Raw genomic sequence first — 16,080 nt, forward strand, 5'->3', positions numbered from 1 at the left:
AATCAGTTCATTCATCATCGCATTCACTGTATCTAAAACCTGTGTTCTAGAGATAACAAGAAGGGGGAAGCTGACGGAACCCTCAATTGCGGTCAACTGTCCCGAACAGGACTACTGGACAACATTCGACCGGCCTCGAGAGTGTCCATCACAACTCGCAGTCCACGATTTGATGCGATGAGCTCATCCAATCCTTTCCGTGATTCGTTTTCTTCAGACAGATGTTCATGGTCGCATTTCAACTGCGAGTTGCTATGGCCGATTCACTTTCTATCGCTGTGGGCGCCGCCTTACGGTAGTATCTCTCGGCATTCAGGTCACTCAATCACGCGTTGGTTTTTTATTCATCCAATAAGCATCTCGAATCTAGCATTGCGAGAGCTCTAGACCAAAGGGCGCTTGGAGCGCAATGTTTAGAGAGTAAATAAACATGGCATTGGATTTTCGCGAAACATTAGACATATTAGAACGGACAGGCTAGTAATGGACCAACCTCTTAGACGTTACTATCTTGGTATCAACGATGGCTAAAATACTCACGGCCAGCAATTTCCATCATCTCAACGCCCTTAAGACCCCTTCGCTCCTACATCTGGTACGAAGTCCTTTGTCGATTGATAAACCGGATTGCTTTTTCCGTGTCAGATAATGCAGCGTTCAGTCGACCTGTATGATCCTTCAACGCAGCTTCGTGAAGGCGCTCTTGCACAAGTTTCATTTCGAACTCGTCTAAATGTAGGTCTGCCAGTAGATGATAGGCAGTGAGCGCTCTTTGACTGCCGAGCTCGACAAGAACTTGATCTACGTTCCACCGGACCCTCCCGGATTTTTGGCTTCTCCGCCTTGCGTTCTCGGTGTCCAAGAGTGAAGGGTTGAGCTGAATGGGATCGGTGCAGTTCCGCTTAGTGAATACTGTGATAAAGAGATCGGCCATATCTTTCTGATAATCTGGAAAAATGACACCGGTTCGTCTGGCAGTGTAGTACTGCATATCTTGCCGTGAAGACATTGAGCTGTCTTCAAGGGAGAGCAGTGCATATACCTGGTCAAGAGGATCCTCGCATTTCGTGTGAGAGAACATGTTGATTAGCGTAAAGATGTCTCTCTCGAATTTTTGCGTCCGAGCTTCGTCGCGTAACATTAGCAGCATGCGAATGTTGTTCGTCGCCTTTCGAAAGGGATCGTTGACAGGATTATAAATATCACCAATGGTGCCAAAATTAATACCATCGAAGGTTTTGTAGTAAACTCTTGTGCCAATTAATTCGTCCCAAGACCTTTCGTCTGTTCCGCAATGCATCATAATAGACCGTGCCAGGACCAACTCCTGAACGATCCAACGTCTGCTGAAATAAGGTCGTTGAAAGAACGCGATCCAAATTCTCACTCTTCTCCGTCTAGCATCGTATAGTTTCCGCAGTGGCGTAGGTGAAAAGGTCAGTCTCCATACTTTACGGAGTAGTCCTTCATGGGGTTGCCAGGCGTCTTCTTGAGGGTCGAATAAAACCTCGCTCGAGTCCTGGTGCTCTCCTAACCAAGCATGGACGCAGGAGGCTTGGAGGAAAACGTGGTGAATGTTTCGTACTTGTTGTGATTTTTCTTCCAGGTCCATTTGTGAAATACAAATGGCGTCGACCCATAGGATCCTGTTTTGAGACCTGGAGCGAAGCTTTCGCAAGAAGTCGTATAGATTCTTCCTGACTTGGAGAACTTGTCCATTCACAGTAATGTCGTATTCAGGCATCTGACGGCCCCAGTAGTATCTGCAAGTGTGTTAACTACAAAGATGATATGAGCTAGCTTCCGTGCACAGCGGTACTAACGAGATAGCCTCATAGTACGGGTCCTTCCTGAGATCGGATTCTTCGAGTGAAGCTTCAACATGATCTTGGAATCTTCCAGGATACAAGGTGAGTAATCGTATAGAACTTGGATTATGGAGAGGCTTCCAAATGGGAGATATCTGGGGATTGGACATGGGGTTGGATCGACTGAGGCGGGCAGCCATCAATACGTTGGAGTTTCTGAGCTCGGTCGGGCTGGCAGCAGATAAAGTTCACTCGGTTCATGGGTTTCCTGGTCCTCCACAAAGCGAGTGGCAATGGGTTAATTGAGTTGGAATATAGTACAGCCGCTATTTGTTAGGGATTTCTTCGCAAATGAGGCAGAGTCTAGCAATAAGAAATGATAGATATCTCTAATAGGATATCGTTGATACTGTACAGGACTATAAACATCAGAGAACCCAGATTGCACATCTCACGCGGGGAGCCTGCTAGTAATAACAGGACCCTCCCCGGGTCGCGACACTCCTTGGCTGGTGGCCTAATTACTCCCTAAGTTAGCGAACGCTAGCCACCCCTTGACCCGATATCTAGCCGAAGCCGTAACGCTACTATGTACCAGGACCAAGTACAGTAGCGTTTTCTGTCACCACTTTAGGAGCCAATACCGCCTATACTTGGAAGTAGTCGAAGCAGCATCGTAGCGAGTGCCTAGCGAGCTGGAGACCGCGGACACATAGCCGGCGCTTTACTATATACAGTTAGATCGAACATGCCCCTAGCCGCTGTTTCCACGTTCCCGCAATACGAGTCCGATATGACGCGGGGCGGCCACCGACCGAGGCGGCAAAGAGATAACATCGTTTTGGCAGGATCCGCCATCATTTTCCGTGCCACAATCTCCCTGCCTCGCTTTTACTCATTCACAACCCGTCTGACTGTTTCTCGCACCCGATCAGAAAGCGAACGGGCTCCTAAACCACACCTGCCGTTTCTCAAAGTGTTTCCCCATCTGCTCGCAATCATAGGTCGACGACGACGAGACCGCCATTCCCATCCACGTGCGGGGCGCTGGAATATCTTCGAAATGGGCAATGAATCCTCTACCCCGGTTGACGAGGCTACGCGTCCCGCCACACTCTATGCTCGGAGCATAGAAGCGGTAGCCCAGTACATTGAAGAGAAGGACATCAAGAACATTGTAGTCATGGTAGGAACCCGCCATGCACTTTAGAAGTTCGAATCTGATCGTTTCCAGACTGGCGCAGGGATCAGCACCTCTGCCGGAATACCTGACTTTCGTTCTCCTGATACCGGACTGTATGCCAATCTTGCGCGACTGAATCTCCCGTACGCCGAAGCAGTCTTTGACATCTCATATTTTCGAAATAACCCTTACCCGTTCTATACCCTTGCGCATGAACTGTACCCGGGCAAATATCGGCCGACCGTGACACACTCGTTTATCAGTTTACTTCACAAGAAGGGCCGGCTGCTCAAACTCTTCACTCAAAACATTGATTGCCTTGAGCGTGAAGCCGGAGTTCCTGGGGACAAGATCGTGGAAGCACATGGTTCTTTTGCCACCCAACGATGTATTGAGTGTAAGACAGAGTTCCCTGAAGATCGGATGAAAGCGATGATCCAGAAAAAGGAGGTGCCGCGCTGTATCAGGAAAACATGCACTGGATTGGTAAAGCCGGATATCGTGTTCTTCGGCGAGGCTCTTCCAGAATCATTCCACCGCAACCGAAGTCTGCCTGCGAAGGCAGAGCTGGCGATCATCATGGGGACCAGTCTGACGGTTCAGCCATTTGCGAGTCTGCCGTCATTTGTCAGAGAAGAAACACCACGCGTGCTCATCAACCTAGAAAGAGTGGGATCCCTTGGTTCAAGGCCGGACGACGTCTTGTTGCTGGGAGACTGTGATGAAGGTGTCCGCAAGTTTGCAGATGCTCTGGGCTGGCGCGATGAATTGGAAGAGCTATGGGCTAGCACTAACCCGACCAAGAATAAGAAAGACGCATACGAGGCGCCTCCAAAAACAAGGCAGGAAAGATTAGATGAAGAGATCGAGAAGCTGACCAAGGATATCGATGCCACGCTCAAGGTCACAGCAGAGGCAAATGAGAGGATAAGGGCTGAACTTGAAAGGAGCGCGACGCAAAAGCCACCGCCGTCTGGTAATCCATCGACTGACACTCCTTCAGCGCCCACAACTTCTTCCAACTCTGGGCTTAGTCATGTTTATCCTCACCTGAAAGCGGACAAACTTGAAAAGCCATCTCTTTAGTGGAGGACTAATAGACTCGATCTAGGCGTCCTGAACCGCCAGCGCACGCTCAGCTAAAGTCGATCTCAGTTCCAAGTGAAGTTCATCTCGGACATCACTTGGCAGTTCCTCGAGAGCTCTTTTCCACTCAAGTGAGCTTCCCTCTTCTCCTCATTCCCCTTCCCCCTAATGATCTACCGAGACAGACACGCTGCTCTTTGATCAAGCCATTGTCTCCATATCTCTTCATTCGTCATGACGCCAATGACCCCGAGCGCGAAGGGCACCGGGAAATATGCCAACCCAACTATCTACATCATCGTTGGGAAACAAAAACAACCCTTCTACGTTCATTACGCATTCCTCAATAAGACGGACTTCTTCCATGTCCACGGCCACCCTCCTCTGCCTGCTGGGGCGACACCAACGCCGACACCAACTCCGACGCCAACTCGTCCCGGGAGCGCTTTGAACTCACCTGCGCCAGGTGAGAACACTGTGACGCTAGAGCTAGATGACATCAAAATAGAGCCGGGTGTTGAGGATGAGGGGGTTGAAAACAGCGACGATTCTCCACTAGTTTCCGGCGACGGCGCTGCCATGCCAGTGTACCGACTGCAAGGTCTCCTCTATGAGCCCGCAGCGTTCGAGGTTATCATCAATTACCTATACAACGAACGACCCACCACACCACTGCATCGAGCCCAGGTCAGGACACTACAGAAAGCATACGTCCTCGCGCTCCACTATCGCATGCCTGGTCTTCAAGATGATCTTGTCGACTGTTTTCGACACTTCCATGCGTCGTACACCGTCAGATTCGCTGACCTCTATTGGATCTCTGGGCGTATCGGTGAGGGTGAGGCTGTTTGTGGAGTCCCATTGGTTCAATACCTCGTCGATCAGATTGCGTTTGAGATCTATCAGGGGGGATATGATACCTTCGCCCATGACAACATGGATTTTGAAATTTTTCTTACGACCGGCGATCGGCCTCTGCGAAAGGAACTCTTCAAAGCCATTGCCAAAGTTGCTCAAGACAAGAATCCTATGGACCCTGCACTTGGACTCAATCGCTGGAAGGTTGAGGACTACCCGACGTTTCAGCGGAGCGAGAGCGCCTCTTCAAACACTCCCGACATCATTGATGTCGACTAAGAAGTCTTGGTGCGCCTCGACATTGTGATCTATGGGGTGATTTGGGAAGCATTGGTGGGCCTGAATGCTGGAGACAAAACTCCTGGAATTGGGGGATAGTTCGATGATTAGTCCACGTTGTCTGTTACTTCAATTATGGATCCCAGGACCAGAATCGTGAGTCAGCGTTGCACGGTTAGTCATGGCCTGCGAAGATATAGGAAAGCGTCAGTCTCGAGCTGGGGAGAACGATGATCAAGAGAGACTGAAGGCACCCTAGTTGGGCAGAGAAGGGCAGCGAATACTGGGTCGTCGACGGAGAGCCTCATGTCAGAGACACTCTCGACTCCTGGAATAGTGTGAGATAGGCGACCTTGATACCCGAATGAGATAGCATCAACGGAGCTCGGGCGCCATTTGCAAATGGGACACCTAGACCTACCACCTGGACGGAGTAAATACCCCTCCCTGACATAAGCCAAAGCATTCTGTCATTGCCCCTGGACAGCGCTGGTCCGACCCGCTGTTTTTGGATCTCACCAGGAACTCAACCTATTATTATGACTACCCCGCCAAACTTTTGCTGTATCAACATTTTGGCCTCCGTTTCTCGCCGCGAGCTCATCCAGCTCGTCCAGTAACACCTCCCCTGATACGCCTCCCCTGAAGGCCCTTCTGTTCATATTTCTCACCCCGGCTGCCTCGAACCTGTACCTCTACTGTTCTACCTCCATCCTCCCTTCTCCCAGCATCGAGAGTCGAGCACAGGCAAAATGGTTGGGCTGGGTCCAAAGCGAAAGCCATCCCGCAAGGGTAAGTACGCTTTCTCGATAAGAAATGGGAATTCCGATGCTAAGTCTCGGTTTTCTTCCAGGGTCGATGGCTGATGTACCAAAGAGCCTGCTGGATGAAATTGCCAGCCTCGAGGATCTGTTCACTGTGGACGCCGCGAGGCTCAAGAAGATCACGGAACATTTCGTGTCAGAGCTCCGAGCTGGCCTGGAGAAAGAGGGAGGCAACATACCCATGAACCCGACATGGGTCATGGGCTTCCCCGACGGCAACGAACAGGGCACTTTCCTCGCCTTGGACATGGGCGGAACCAATCTCAGAGTATGCGAAATCACCCTCACAGAAGAGAAGGGCGAGTTCGACATCATCCAGAGCAAGTACCGCATGCCGGAAGAGCTCAAGACTGGAACTGCGGAGGAGCTGTGGGACTACATCGCAGACTGCATGCAACAGTTCATCGAATTCCACCATGAAGACGAGAATCTGACGCACCTCCCTCTTGGGTTTACGTTTTCCTACCCTGCAACACAAGAGTACATTGACCACGGTGTGCTCCAAAGATGGACAAAAGGATTCGACATCTCAGGCGTCGAGGGCCACGATGTGGTCCCACAGTTCCAAAAAGCTCTTGAAGCACGGGTAAGATCACCTCAGCAGACATCCTCGCAATGACTGACCATACACTAGAATCTTCCCATCAAACTCGTCGCCATCATAAACGACACTACCGGCACCCTGATTGCGTCAGCCTATACGGACCAGACCATAAGAATCGGTTGCATCTTTGGCACTGGCTGCAATGCTGCCTACATGGAGAACTGTGGCTCAATACCCAAACTCAAACACCTCAACCTTCCGGATGACATGCCCATGGCTATTAACTGCGAGTATGGTGCCTTCGACAACGAGCACAAAGTCCTCCCCATCACGAAATATGACACGATTATCGACGAGACCTCGCCAAGACCAGGCCAACAGGCGTTCGAGAAGATGATTGCCGGGCTGTATTTGGGCGAGATCTTCCGCCTTGTGCTCGTCGATCTACATGAAAACAAGAACCTTCTCTTTGAAGGCCAGGACATAGCCGCGCTGAAGAAGCCATACACCCTCGATGCTTCGTTCCTTTCGTTCATCGAAGAAGACCCGTTCGAGAACTTGCAGGAGACGCGCGACATGTTCGAGGACAAGCTCAAGATCCATGCCACGAAGCCCGAGCTCGAACTCTGCCGTCGTCTAGCAGAATTGATTGGTACCCGGGCAGCACGACTCTCGGCGTGTGGCGTGGCGGCCATTTGCAAGAAGAAAGGCATCGAGAGCTGCCACGTCGGCGCAGACGGATCCGTGTTTAACAAGTACCCGCACTTCAAGGCGCGTGGAGCGGTGGCGCTGCGGGAGATCCTGGACTGGCCAAAGGGCAAGAAGGACCCGATCGTCATCCTGCCTGCCGAAGACGGCAGTGGTGTGGGTGCCGCCCTGATTGCTGCGTTGACGCTCAAGAGAATCAAGGAAGGCAATACAGTGGGGGTGCGCGATGTGAAGAACTTCCCCGGTCTCACGTAGTACGTACACCCGAAGCGGAAGAAGTACATATGGGGAGTTGGCGAGCAAGAAGGTTCGGAGGAAGACTGACTGATAGAGAGTGGACTCGCATGGAAGGTGATGCACGGCCGACAGACAGACGCAAATTCGATGATATTACCGACGGGGGGTAGTTACTCTGCTACTCGCGTATCTCCCACAATCTGATCTTTCCCTGCTCATTTCCCACAGCGAGGTAGCCCCCGTCTGGCGACAGCGTGGCGGCACTGATCCTGCCCAGCGGTGTCTTGTCCGTCGGCCAGTTCCTGTACAGCGTGCAGCTAGGGAGATGCACGAGTTTCAGGGCGTTCTTCTTCCAGCGCGATGTCATGACCAGCATCTGGCCATCCTCCGAGAACTCGAGGTTTGAGATCGGCGTCGTGAGCTGATCGAACATCCTTGCGGGCTTAGGTCTTTGATCCTTTGCGTCGTGGTCGTTGCTTGAAGTCGTCGCCCGGCCGCCCATCCAGTCGCGTCGATCATACAAGTTGACAACACCGCTCGACGAGCCCACGGCGACCCAACGGCTTCCGCCGCGGCATTGCTGTCCGGCCTCGCCCCCTAGTGCGATGACAGTCGTGCCGACGGCGCCCTCATCCATCCATCTCATGACTACTCTGCGCATCTCGACGTCGTACTCGCTGACCTCTCCGTTCTTGCCCACTACCGCAAACCCGTTCCCATCGCGCCACCACGCAAAGTCTGCCACCCCGCCTCGGGAGTCAATCCGACAGCTGCACACCCACTGCATGGTTTCTGTCGATAACACGTTGATGCTTCCGCCTCCTTTCTTCGACGATCCGACAAGTCCCATGTAGCGACCGCAGGGGGACAGCTTGAAGGATTCCATCGTCCGCTGCTCCTTGCGTGCTTCTTGTCCATATAGCGCCCGCGTTACTTTGGTGATGGTGCCAGTAGCAAGCGACCAGGTGTGGAAATACCGGCGTCGAGAGGAAAGAAAGACTTTTGTCTGGTCGTGTGCCTCCTCACTTCCATTGACGGTGGCAGGTTGCGCGAGCGGCGGCCGGTAGAACGCTGCTGTGTGCAGAGGAGTGCCCTTCAAATGTAGCGAGGTCAAAATCGGGTTGGGGTTTGGCGGTTGAGGCGAAATATGGTACAGGGTTACTGTCGAACTTGGCCCGGCGGCTAGAAGGAGAGGATAGTAAGGGTGGAATTGTAGCGAGTCGATCGACGAGGGGCTGGAGCCCGCTACGTCTTTGCAGCGCTGGATATCAATGACTTCTGGCCGCAGCTTTCGCGTCACTTTCGTTCCTTGTTTCTTGGTGTCTGTCTGTGTCAGAGATCCTGCTGTCCGCAGAAGCTCTGCTAGAGGTAGGGCCGAGGGAAAGGAGTCGTTCTCGTCCATGGAGATGTCTGAATCTGACACTGCATCATCATGTTCGTGCAACCGAAAAGATAACTTTCTCCTCTTTCTGGCATATGCCACCCACTCCGGCGTGGGGTGAAGCCTTTCGTATTGTCGTCGTAGCCTCTGGATGTATTCTCTCCCACTGACCACATCGTCGTCTTCTGTCTCGCGAAGTTTGCGCAATCGAGTGTTTGAGGCGAGGGAGACAACGATTCGGTCGTCATCACTGTCGTGCCACACAGGCTCTGGCCGTGGGTCGGAATGCACATGTTCGGTACGTTCGAGCTCCTGAGAGACTGAGGGAGGAAGCCGATCGGCCCCAGTATCGAGAAAAAACAACTGTGAAAGATTTGTCAGGATGAAAGGACCGTGCCAGAGTGTGAATACTAACGTCTTCATCCGCCACGTCGCTCAATCCTCCATCGGCACCGTCTTCTTGAAATTCGTCCGCATTTCCATGTTCGCGTCTCACCAGTGACAGATCCTCTTGGGGTAGGTCTCTTCTCAATGACTTGAGAAAGCCTGCGTCGTCTCCGAAGAGGGCCTTCTCCAGCCGCAGCTCGGTGTCATCTTTCTCGAGCACTTCTGCGGGTGATTGCCCTTCAGCACGTTTCTTGAGCCGCTTAGGTGCTTGCATTGTTGGCACTGGCTGGGTCTGCTGGCTGGGTCTGCTGGCTGGCGTTTTCGGACTTGGTTGACTGCGATCACTTTTTTTCCCACGCAACCGGCAATACTTCGGTGCGGAGAAATTTGTGCCCTGAAGCCTGCGGGTCATAATTGGGCCTTGTTGGCCTTCCCACCTTGGTGTTCCAACATGTGTACTCGGTACAAAACCCTCGTTAACGGCCAGATGGAGCGGCTCAGGTCGACGATTCTGGGTCAAGAATGAGTCCTGTTTCCTTCTACTCGCAGGTGAAACAATCAATGGTGACTTTGTCTGCACGGATTGTCAGAACTGCGCACGGAGCTGACCCGCATCTTGACATCTTCTCACAAGTGGGTGGAAAGAGTATTTCCCCATCAACCCAATCAACTCAACATCCCCAAACCATCGCTCCAATATGACCACCAATGGTCACATACCTGATCTTGAGCACGAACATGAATCCACAAGCGTCTACAATGCGAAATCCGTGTCAGAGATCCGTGCCGCTTTGGCCGAACTCCACAGAAAAGAGGCCACCGTAACCTCGCAGCTCGATGCTCTTATCAGCGCACAGAAGGACCTTCAGCGAGAACTTGGCCATCTGGACTTGTTCCGGGCAAACGTCACTGCGCAAGCTTCGAAGGCAAGGGCGGTCAGCAATGGCATGCTCTCAGACGCCGCAGCAAACGCCAAACGAATCTCAAATTCAGTCAAGAGACTCGATCTCGAGCAGGAAAGGGTCAAGGCCACGCTCACCGTTGTCGAACAGGTCGGGGAGCTGAAGGCTTGTGTGCTGGGTGTCTCTGGGTCCATGGGAGCGGCTCAGGACTGGGAAACTGCTGCCAGTTATCTTAGCAGAGCCTCAAAGATTCCCAGTTCTGTCATCAATGGGCCGTTCGCTGCAAGAATCGTCCCGACCGCAGAAGTCCCAGATGCTCCGGCTGTCACCTTGGAGAACGCGTCGGAGTCCTTGTGCAGCTTGTTTCTGAGAGAGTTCGATAAAGCGGTCAAGGAGAACGACGGCGCTAAAATAACCCGTTTCTTCAAACTCTTCCCACTTATCAACCGCTCAGATGTTGGCCTCGACGTCTATGGCCGCTATGTTTGCCAAGGAGTCGCTTCGCGGGCGCGAGTCAACCTCAACGCAGGCACCGGTGGCAACCAAAGCAAAGACGGGTTCTTCTACGCAAGTGCGCTGACTAAGTTGTTTGAGCATATTGCACAAATCATTGAGGGACATGGTGGACTGGTTGAGCGCCATTATGGCCCTGGTAAAATGGCCAGGGTCATTGAACGGCTACAAGTCGAGGCTGATCTCCAAGGGGGGATTATCCTTGACACTTGGAGCGATGAAAGGAGAATCGAACGCCAACTGACAGACATCAAGGCGTACGCTTTCACGTTCTTGGTCCAGAGCTTCATGCCGGCACAGCGCGGTTCAACCGGAACGCCGCGTGCAGGCTCTCCAGCACCGGGAAGGTCAAGTGAGGATGAATCTGTCGATATGAAACAGGTGGATGCCTTGTTAAATGAAATGACTCTCATGCTGGGCAAATGGTCACTGTATACCAGGTTCATTGCTGAAAAATGCCAGGATGCTGGCGCTTTCGATGGATCGCTCCTGATGCCACCTTTCCTCCTCAACTCGAGCCTCACAAAAAAGGTGCAGGAGAAACTCCTGACTCCGTTCAACACGATGACTACATTCTTCTTCCGGCGCTCAGTCGAGAAGGCATTCCAGCTCGACGAGCAACCGCCAGATTTGTCCCTCAACCCCCACAAGCCGCTCAACTCCAATCCTCCTCACGTCACTTCTGCAATCGAAGACATCATGTACATCGTCAACAAAGTTCTGCAACAGTCCTTGGCAACGTCGCAGAAGCAGGTCGTTTCTAGTGTCGTTCCAACACTGGGCAGGATCCTCGGCTCCGACTTCATCGGTATGGAACAGCGCAAGATGCGTGATGAGAGCTACCCCAAAGCCGCGATTCAAGGCCAGCTTCCACCCGAGGCGACAATCGTCTCATTTCTTGTCCTCATCAACAATCTCGACGTAGCTAAGGACTACGTTGTCCAGATCGCCCGTACTCGAGTGGAACCCACTGCAGGCTCACCTCATCGACCCCTGGAAGAGCTCTTTCCTGGGCCCGGTGAGGCAGAAGCCGTTGCAGCCGCACTGACATCCTTCTCCACGGCATTTTTGGAGAAGACCAACGAGCTCATCTCCGACGGCGTGAACGTGCTCTTTCACAACGTCATGAAGCCCCGTCTTCGACCCATTTTGATGGACGCCTTCCGCGACACGGACTACCAGCTCACACGTGAGCAATTGCAGGACCTCGCGCAGGACCTCGACGGCGGAGGAGACGAGACAGAGGCTTTCTCGGACGAAGTCCGCATGCGGTTCCAGCTCGGATGGGACGCGCTGACCAAGCCCATCGGGCGCATTATGACCGAACGCACGTTCGACCAGCTGCTGACGATTGCGGTGAACTACCTGAGCAAGATGCTCGAGAAGCGCCTATGGACGTACCACGGGCGTGTCAACGAAGTCGGGGCGGCAAGGCTGGAGCACGACGTCAACGAGATCATCAAGGTCGTGGTCAAGGGCCAGAAGTATGCCTTGCGCGAGGCATTCTTGCGCTGTACCCAGATCTGCATGATCATGAACATGGACGAGGAGGAGTGGGACGAGCTGCTCAATTCCGGCGGCGAGGGCGCGGATAGATTGAAGCACGAGGAGCGCGTCAGGGCGAGGAACATGGTCAAGGACACTTCTGCCTGAACGTTGAGAAAATATATAAAGAAAAGAAATGAAATGAACCCTCATTTTTTTCCCCAAGAAAAGCCCAGGCAAGTGAAGACCACGAAACCAAAAAAAATATTAGAACATCTCAAGTTTTTCGTGAATTCGGGTTTTACTGGTCTTGGATCATTGTTTTTTTGCCGTTTCTCATGCATGGGCCAGCCTCTAGCTAACTAGGGACGAAGACCGGCCTCAGAAATGCGCCATATCTCAACCATTTTCCACGACGACGACGATGAGGATGGGGCTTAACGTTTGGGTCCCGTGTTGGTTTGCTAAATCCCGTAGCGGACGAAAATCTGATACTGCTCCCCTTGGCTCTCCCTCCTTCTTTCTCCGACCATCTTGGCGAGAAAGCAGTCGAATAACCGTCCGTCACAGTCGTCTCTTGTCTCTTTCTCTCTCCCCTCAAAAACCTGCTCCTGTCGTTTGCATTTCCCATTACCCGAATTGGCGCCGGCCAGCCCTTTATGCTCGAGACATGACACCCCAAGCGCGGATCTTGTTGTCCGTATAGCCCGAGAATAGAGTCTGACCGTCGGCGCTCCAGGCCAAGCTCACGCAGTACGGCTCCTGCGACTTCTTGCCCTTCTCGACAAAGTCGGGCTTGAGCTCGTCGACCTTGCTCTTCTTTTCGAGATCGAAGATGGTGATGGACGAGGTGGTAGCGGCGCACAGCCAGTATCGGTTGGGGGAGAAGACGAGAGCGTGGATCTCGTCGCCGGCCTGGAGGGAGTAGAGGTGCTTGGATTCGTTCAGGTCCCAGAGCATGGTGGTGCCGTCTTTGCCACCGGAGGCGCAGAGCGAACCGTCGGGGGAGATGGTCACGGTGTTGATGTAGCCGGTGTGGCCAATGTGGTCGGTTTGAAGGCGGCACGAGGCGAGTTCCCAGACCTGTAGCAAATTGAGGTCAGCCACATCGCACTCAGAATTAAACTGAGCAGGTATATATGGGTTCATTCAATCATGAAGTTTGCCTCAGTCCGCCGGTGAATGGTTGTCTCATAGCCCCCAAAAGGGCTCCGAAGTAGCAAATACTTTTGTGAAATGCGTAGCATCTTGGGCAAATGAATGTGATTTCTGGGGTAGTTTTGCTCTTACCTTGACCAACTTGTCCCAGCCGCAGCTCACGATGACCGGGTTTTGAGGATTCGGGGAGAAGCGCACGCACGAGATCCAGTCAGTGTGGCACTTGTCAGTGATGGTATATTTGCAATCTCCCAGGGTGTTCCACAGCTTGATGGTTCGGTCTCTGGATCCGGACACAATCTGTCTGTTATCTGCGGAGAAGGAAACGGAGAGCACGTCGTTGGTGTGGCCGACAAATGTTCGGGTGGTGTTGCCAGTGGATAGCTCCCACAATCGAAGTGTCTTGTCCCAGGAAGAAGAGAGAGCATATGCGCCATCGGAAGAAATGACACAATCGGAGACAATGTGAGAGTGGCCGTGAAGTGACCGCTTCGGATAGCCGTAGGCAGTCTCGTCGCGAGTCAGGTTCCAGATGATGAGGGTTTTGTCTCGCGAGGCAGAAAGGAGCATGTTAGGGCTAGATTTTTTCGATGTCAGTCAATTGCGCGGATGGAGATGGTTATCTGCAGAACTGACTTCTCCAAGCTGGTCGCTAGGGCGGTGACCCAGCCGCTGTGGCCTTCAAGAGTACCACGTTGAATAAGCTGTTCAGCCATGGCTACTTGAAGATCCAGAGAAAGAGAGAACGGGCTGATGTCTGAGGGAGATGGCTTTCGAGATTCGCCTGTCGAGACTTGCGATCTCCGCCAAAGATTCTCTGCAGTGTGCGCTCTCCAAATCCACGCCAAGATTCAGCCACGCTAAGCCTAAACCGGTAAAACTGTAAATGCGGCTAAACATCGGCGCAGGGAATGCCTCGTCTGCTCTCTCCGTCCCGAGTAGTCTAATATCTCACGAGGCGCGCTCAGCTCGCCTCTCGATGATAGACGATCAAATTGGTGGGGACGGACGCACCATCTGAACAAGCAGCAAATGAGAGTGCCCGCAAATCCCCTAAACATCGTGTTTCCTTGGGGTCATAATGTGCCATTGTCCGCTTCGGCCGTTGCCTCAGGGTGTTGTATCGGAGTCATACCCGTTCTCATCGCGGAGTACCGGCTAAATGCAACGATGCTGGCGCGTATATAACCTGAAGCCGATCCAGATATGCCATAATTGACTTTGTCTGTATCTCTATTCCCATCCACATCCTGTGTCGTCTCCCTTCTCGCTTTTTGTTTATTTCTTGTGACATCTTTCGACCTATCAACTACACCATGGCTGCCTCCGGTGATAAGCTACCTAAAATGCAGTACCGTTTCCTCGGTCGATCTGGACTTCAGGTGTCGGCGATTTCACTTGGAGGATGGTGAGTGGTCCCCGTTCTAGACTGAAGCCTCGGGATTGACGGCAGTAGGGTCACTTATGGGGACGCAGTGGGCGATGGTAAGAAACCATCATGCTATGTTGCTCAGAGCTGACGTTACGAAGAGATTGCTTTTGAATGCATGAAAGCCGCCTATGATGCCGGAATCAATTTCTTCGACTGCGCTGAAGGTTATGCCGAAGGCAAATCGGAAATTGTCATGGGTAAGGCGATTAGAAAATATGGCTGGAAGCGGAATGATCTAGTCATCTCAACAAAGATCTATTGGGGTCAGGCCCATGGAGACAACCCAGTCAACAACGGTGGCCTCTCACGGAAACATATCATCGAGGGGGTCGAGGGGTCACTTAAGAGATTGCAGCTGGACTACGTCGACCTGATTTACTGTCATCGTCCAGACAGACATACTCCCATCGAGGAAACCGTTCGAGCGATGAACTACATCATCAACACCGGAAAGGCGTTCTACTGGGGTACAAGTGAATGGAACAGTGAGGAAATCGCCATGGCCTGGGCATGTGCAGAAAGACTCAACTTGATCGGACCTGTCATGGAGCAACCGGAATATAGCATGTTGGCTCGTGACAGGGTGGAACGGGAATATGCTTTGCTGTACGAGAACTACGGTCTTGGCCTGACAATCTTCAGTCCGCTCAAGCAAGGCATTTTGACTGGGAAATACAACGACGGCATCCCCGAAGACAGCAGGATTGCCAAAGCTGCGGATGGGTTCACCACCACCCAAAGAGAGAGCTATGGAAATGAGCAATGGAAGAAAACGCTGGCTCAGGTCAAGCAGCTGATGCCAGTTGCGGACAAGCTGGGTACCGATCAGGCCACCCTGGCGCTGGCTTGGGTTTTGAAGAACCCACGGGTGAGTTCTGCCATTACAGGAGCATCCAAGGTTGAACAGATCACGAAATCTGTCAAGGCTTTGGATCTGATTCCCAAGTTGAACGACGAGGTAATGGCCGAGATCGACGAGATACTTGGGAACAAACCAACGGTCCCATATAGACGGTTGTAGTTGGGTTCTCGGCCTGGGTCTCGTGCAATTAGACAAAAATACTATCAACTAAACGCCCGTTGTAGTCATTGCTGCTCAAGACTTGTAGATGTTGAGTATCGCGCTGGGTTTGGAGATTGTTGGTTGACAAATACGTATTGTGGATTGGTTGGTGAGAAAAACTGGACATGTATGGATGATGTCAATGGCGAACCCTCAAATCCTCACATTTGCTCATTTCCCCTGCGTCACCTTTTGACCACGGAACAACTTCATGCTGTATCTTCAGTTCAGC

General features: G+C 52.4%; 8 protein-coding genes across 8 annotated transcripts; 5 read left to right on the forward strand and 3 right to left on the reverse strand.

Moving 5' to 3' along the window:
• Window positions 1–586: 586 nt before the first annotated feature.
• Window positions 587–1,978, reverse strand: Z519_00697 (uncharacterized protein; the record flags this gene model as incomplete). Its single annotated transcript, XM_016758454.1, has 2 exons — window positions 587–1,763; window positions 1,824–1,978. 2 exons carry the CDS (start codon window positions 1,976–1,978, stop codon window positions 587–589), a joined length of 1,332 nt encoding a protein of 443 aa, XP_016625703.1.
• An 893-nt stretch (window positions 1,979–2,871) lies between these two features.
• Z519_00698 (uncharacterized protein) lies at window positions 2,872–4,077 on the forward strand (the record flags this gene model as incomplete). The annotated part of the gene is made up of 2 exons (XM_016758455.1): window positions 2,872–2,994; window positions 3,043–4,077. 2 exons carry the CDS (start codon window positions 2,872–2,874, stop codon window positions 4,075–4,077), a joined length of 1,158 nt encoding a protein of 385 aa, XP_016625704.1.
• Window positions 4,078–4,311: 234 nt separating this feature from the next.
• Window positions 4,312–5,214, forward strand: Z519_00699 (uncharacterized protein; the record flags this gene model as incomplete). Its single annotated transcript, XM_016758456.1, has 1 exon — window positions 4,312–5,214. One exon carries the CDS (start codon window positions 4,312–4,314, stop codon window positions 5,212–5,214), a length of 903 nt encoding a protein of 300 aa, XP_016625705.1.
• Window positions 5,215–5,966: 752 nt separating this feature from the next.
• On the forward strand, window positions 5,967–7,545 carry Z519_00700 (hexokinase; the record flags this gene model as incomplete). Its single annotated transcript, XM_016758457.1, has 3 exons — window positions 5,967–6,006; window positions 6,068–6,624; window positions 6,673–7,545. The coding sequence occupies 3 exons, from the start codon at window positions 5,967–5,969 to the stop codon at window positions 7,543–7,545; spliced, it is 1,470 nt and encodes a 489-aa protein (XP_016625706.1).
• A 160-nt stretch (window positions 7,546–7,705) lies between these two features.
• On the reverse strand, window positions 7,706–9,569 carry Z519_00701 (uncharacterized protein; the record flags this gene model as incomplete). Its single annotated transcript, XM_016758458.1, has 2 exons — window positions 7,706–9,271; window positions 9,324–9,569. 2 exons carry the CDS (start codon window positions 9,567–9,569, stop codon window positions 7,706–7,708), a joined length of 1,812 nt encoding a protein of 603 aa, XP_016625707.1.
• A 424-nt stretch (window positions 9,570–9,993) lies between these two features.
• Z519_00702 (uncharacterized protein) lies at window positions 9,994–12,363 on the forward strand (the record flags this gene model as incomplete). Its single annotated transcript, XM_016758459.1, has 1 exon — window positions 9,994–12,363. One exon carries the CDS (start codon window positions 9,994–9,996, stop codon window positions 12,361–12,363), a length of 2,370 nt encoding a protein of 789 aa, XP_016625708.1.
• A 489-nt stretch (window positions 12,364–12,852) lies between these two features.
• On the reverse strand, window positions 12,853–14,069 carry Z519_00703 (guanine nucleotide-binding protein subunit beta-like protein; the record flags this gene model as incomplete). Its single annotated transcript, XM_016758460.1, has 3 exons — window positions 12,853–13,278; window positions 13,486–13,930; window positions 13,990–14,069. 3 exons carry the CDS (start codon window positions 14,067–14,069, stop codon window positions 12,853–12,855), a joined length of 951 nt encoding a protein of 316 aa, XP_016625709.1.
• Window positions 14,070–14,669: 600 nt separating this feature from the next.
• Window positions 14,670–15,806, forward strand: Z519_00704 (uncharacterized protein; the record flags this gene model as incomplete). The annotated part of the gene is made up of 3 exons (XM_016758461.1): window positions 14,670–14,761; window positions 14,810–14,838; window positions 14,884–15,806. 3 exons carry the CDS (start codon window positions 14,670–14,672, stop codon window positions 15,804–15,806), a joined length of 1,044 nt encoding a protein of 347 aa, XP_016625710.1.
• Between the last annotated feature and the right edge of the window lie 274 nt (window positions 15,807–16,080).

This window comes from Cladophialophora bantiana, assembly GCF_000835475.1.
Source record: "Cladophialophora bantiana CBS 173.52 unplaced genomic scaffold supercont1.1, whole genome shotgun sequence".
Lineage (NCBI taxonomy): Eukaryota > Fungi > Ascomycota > Eurotiomycetes > Chaetothyriales > Herpotrichiellaceae > Cladophialophora > Cladophialophora bantiana.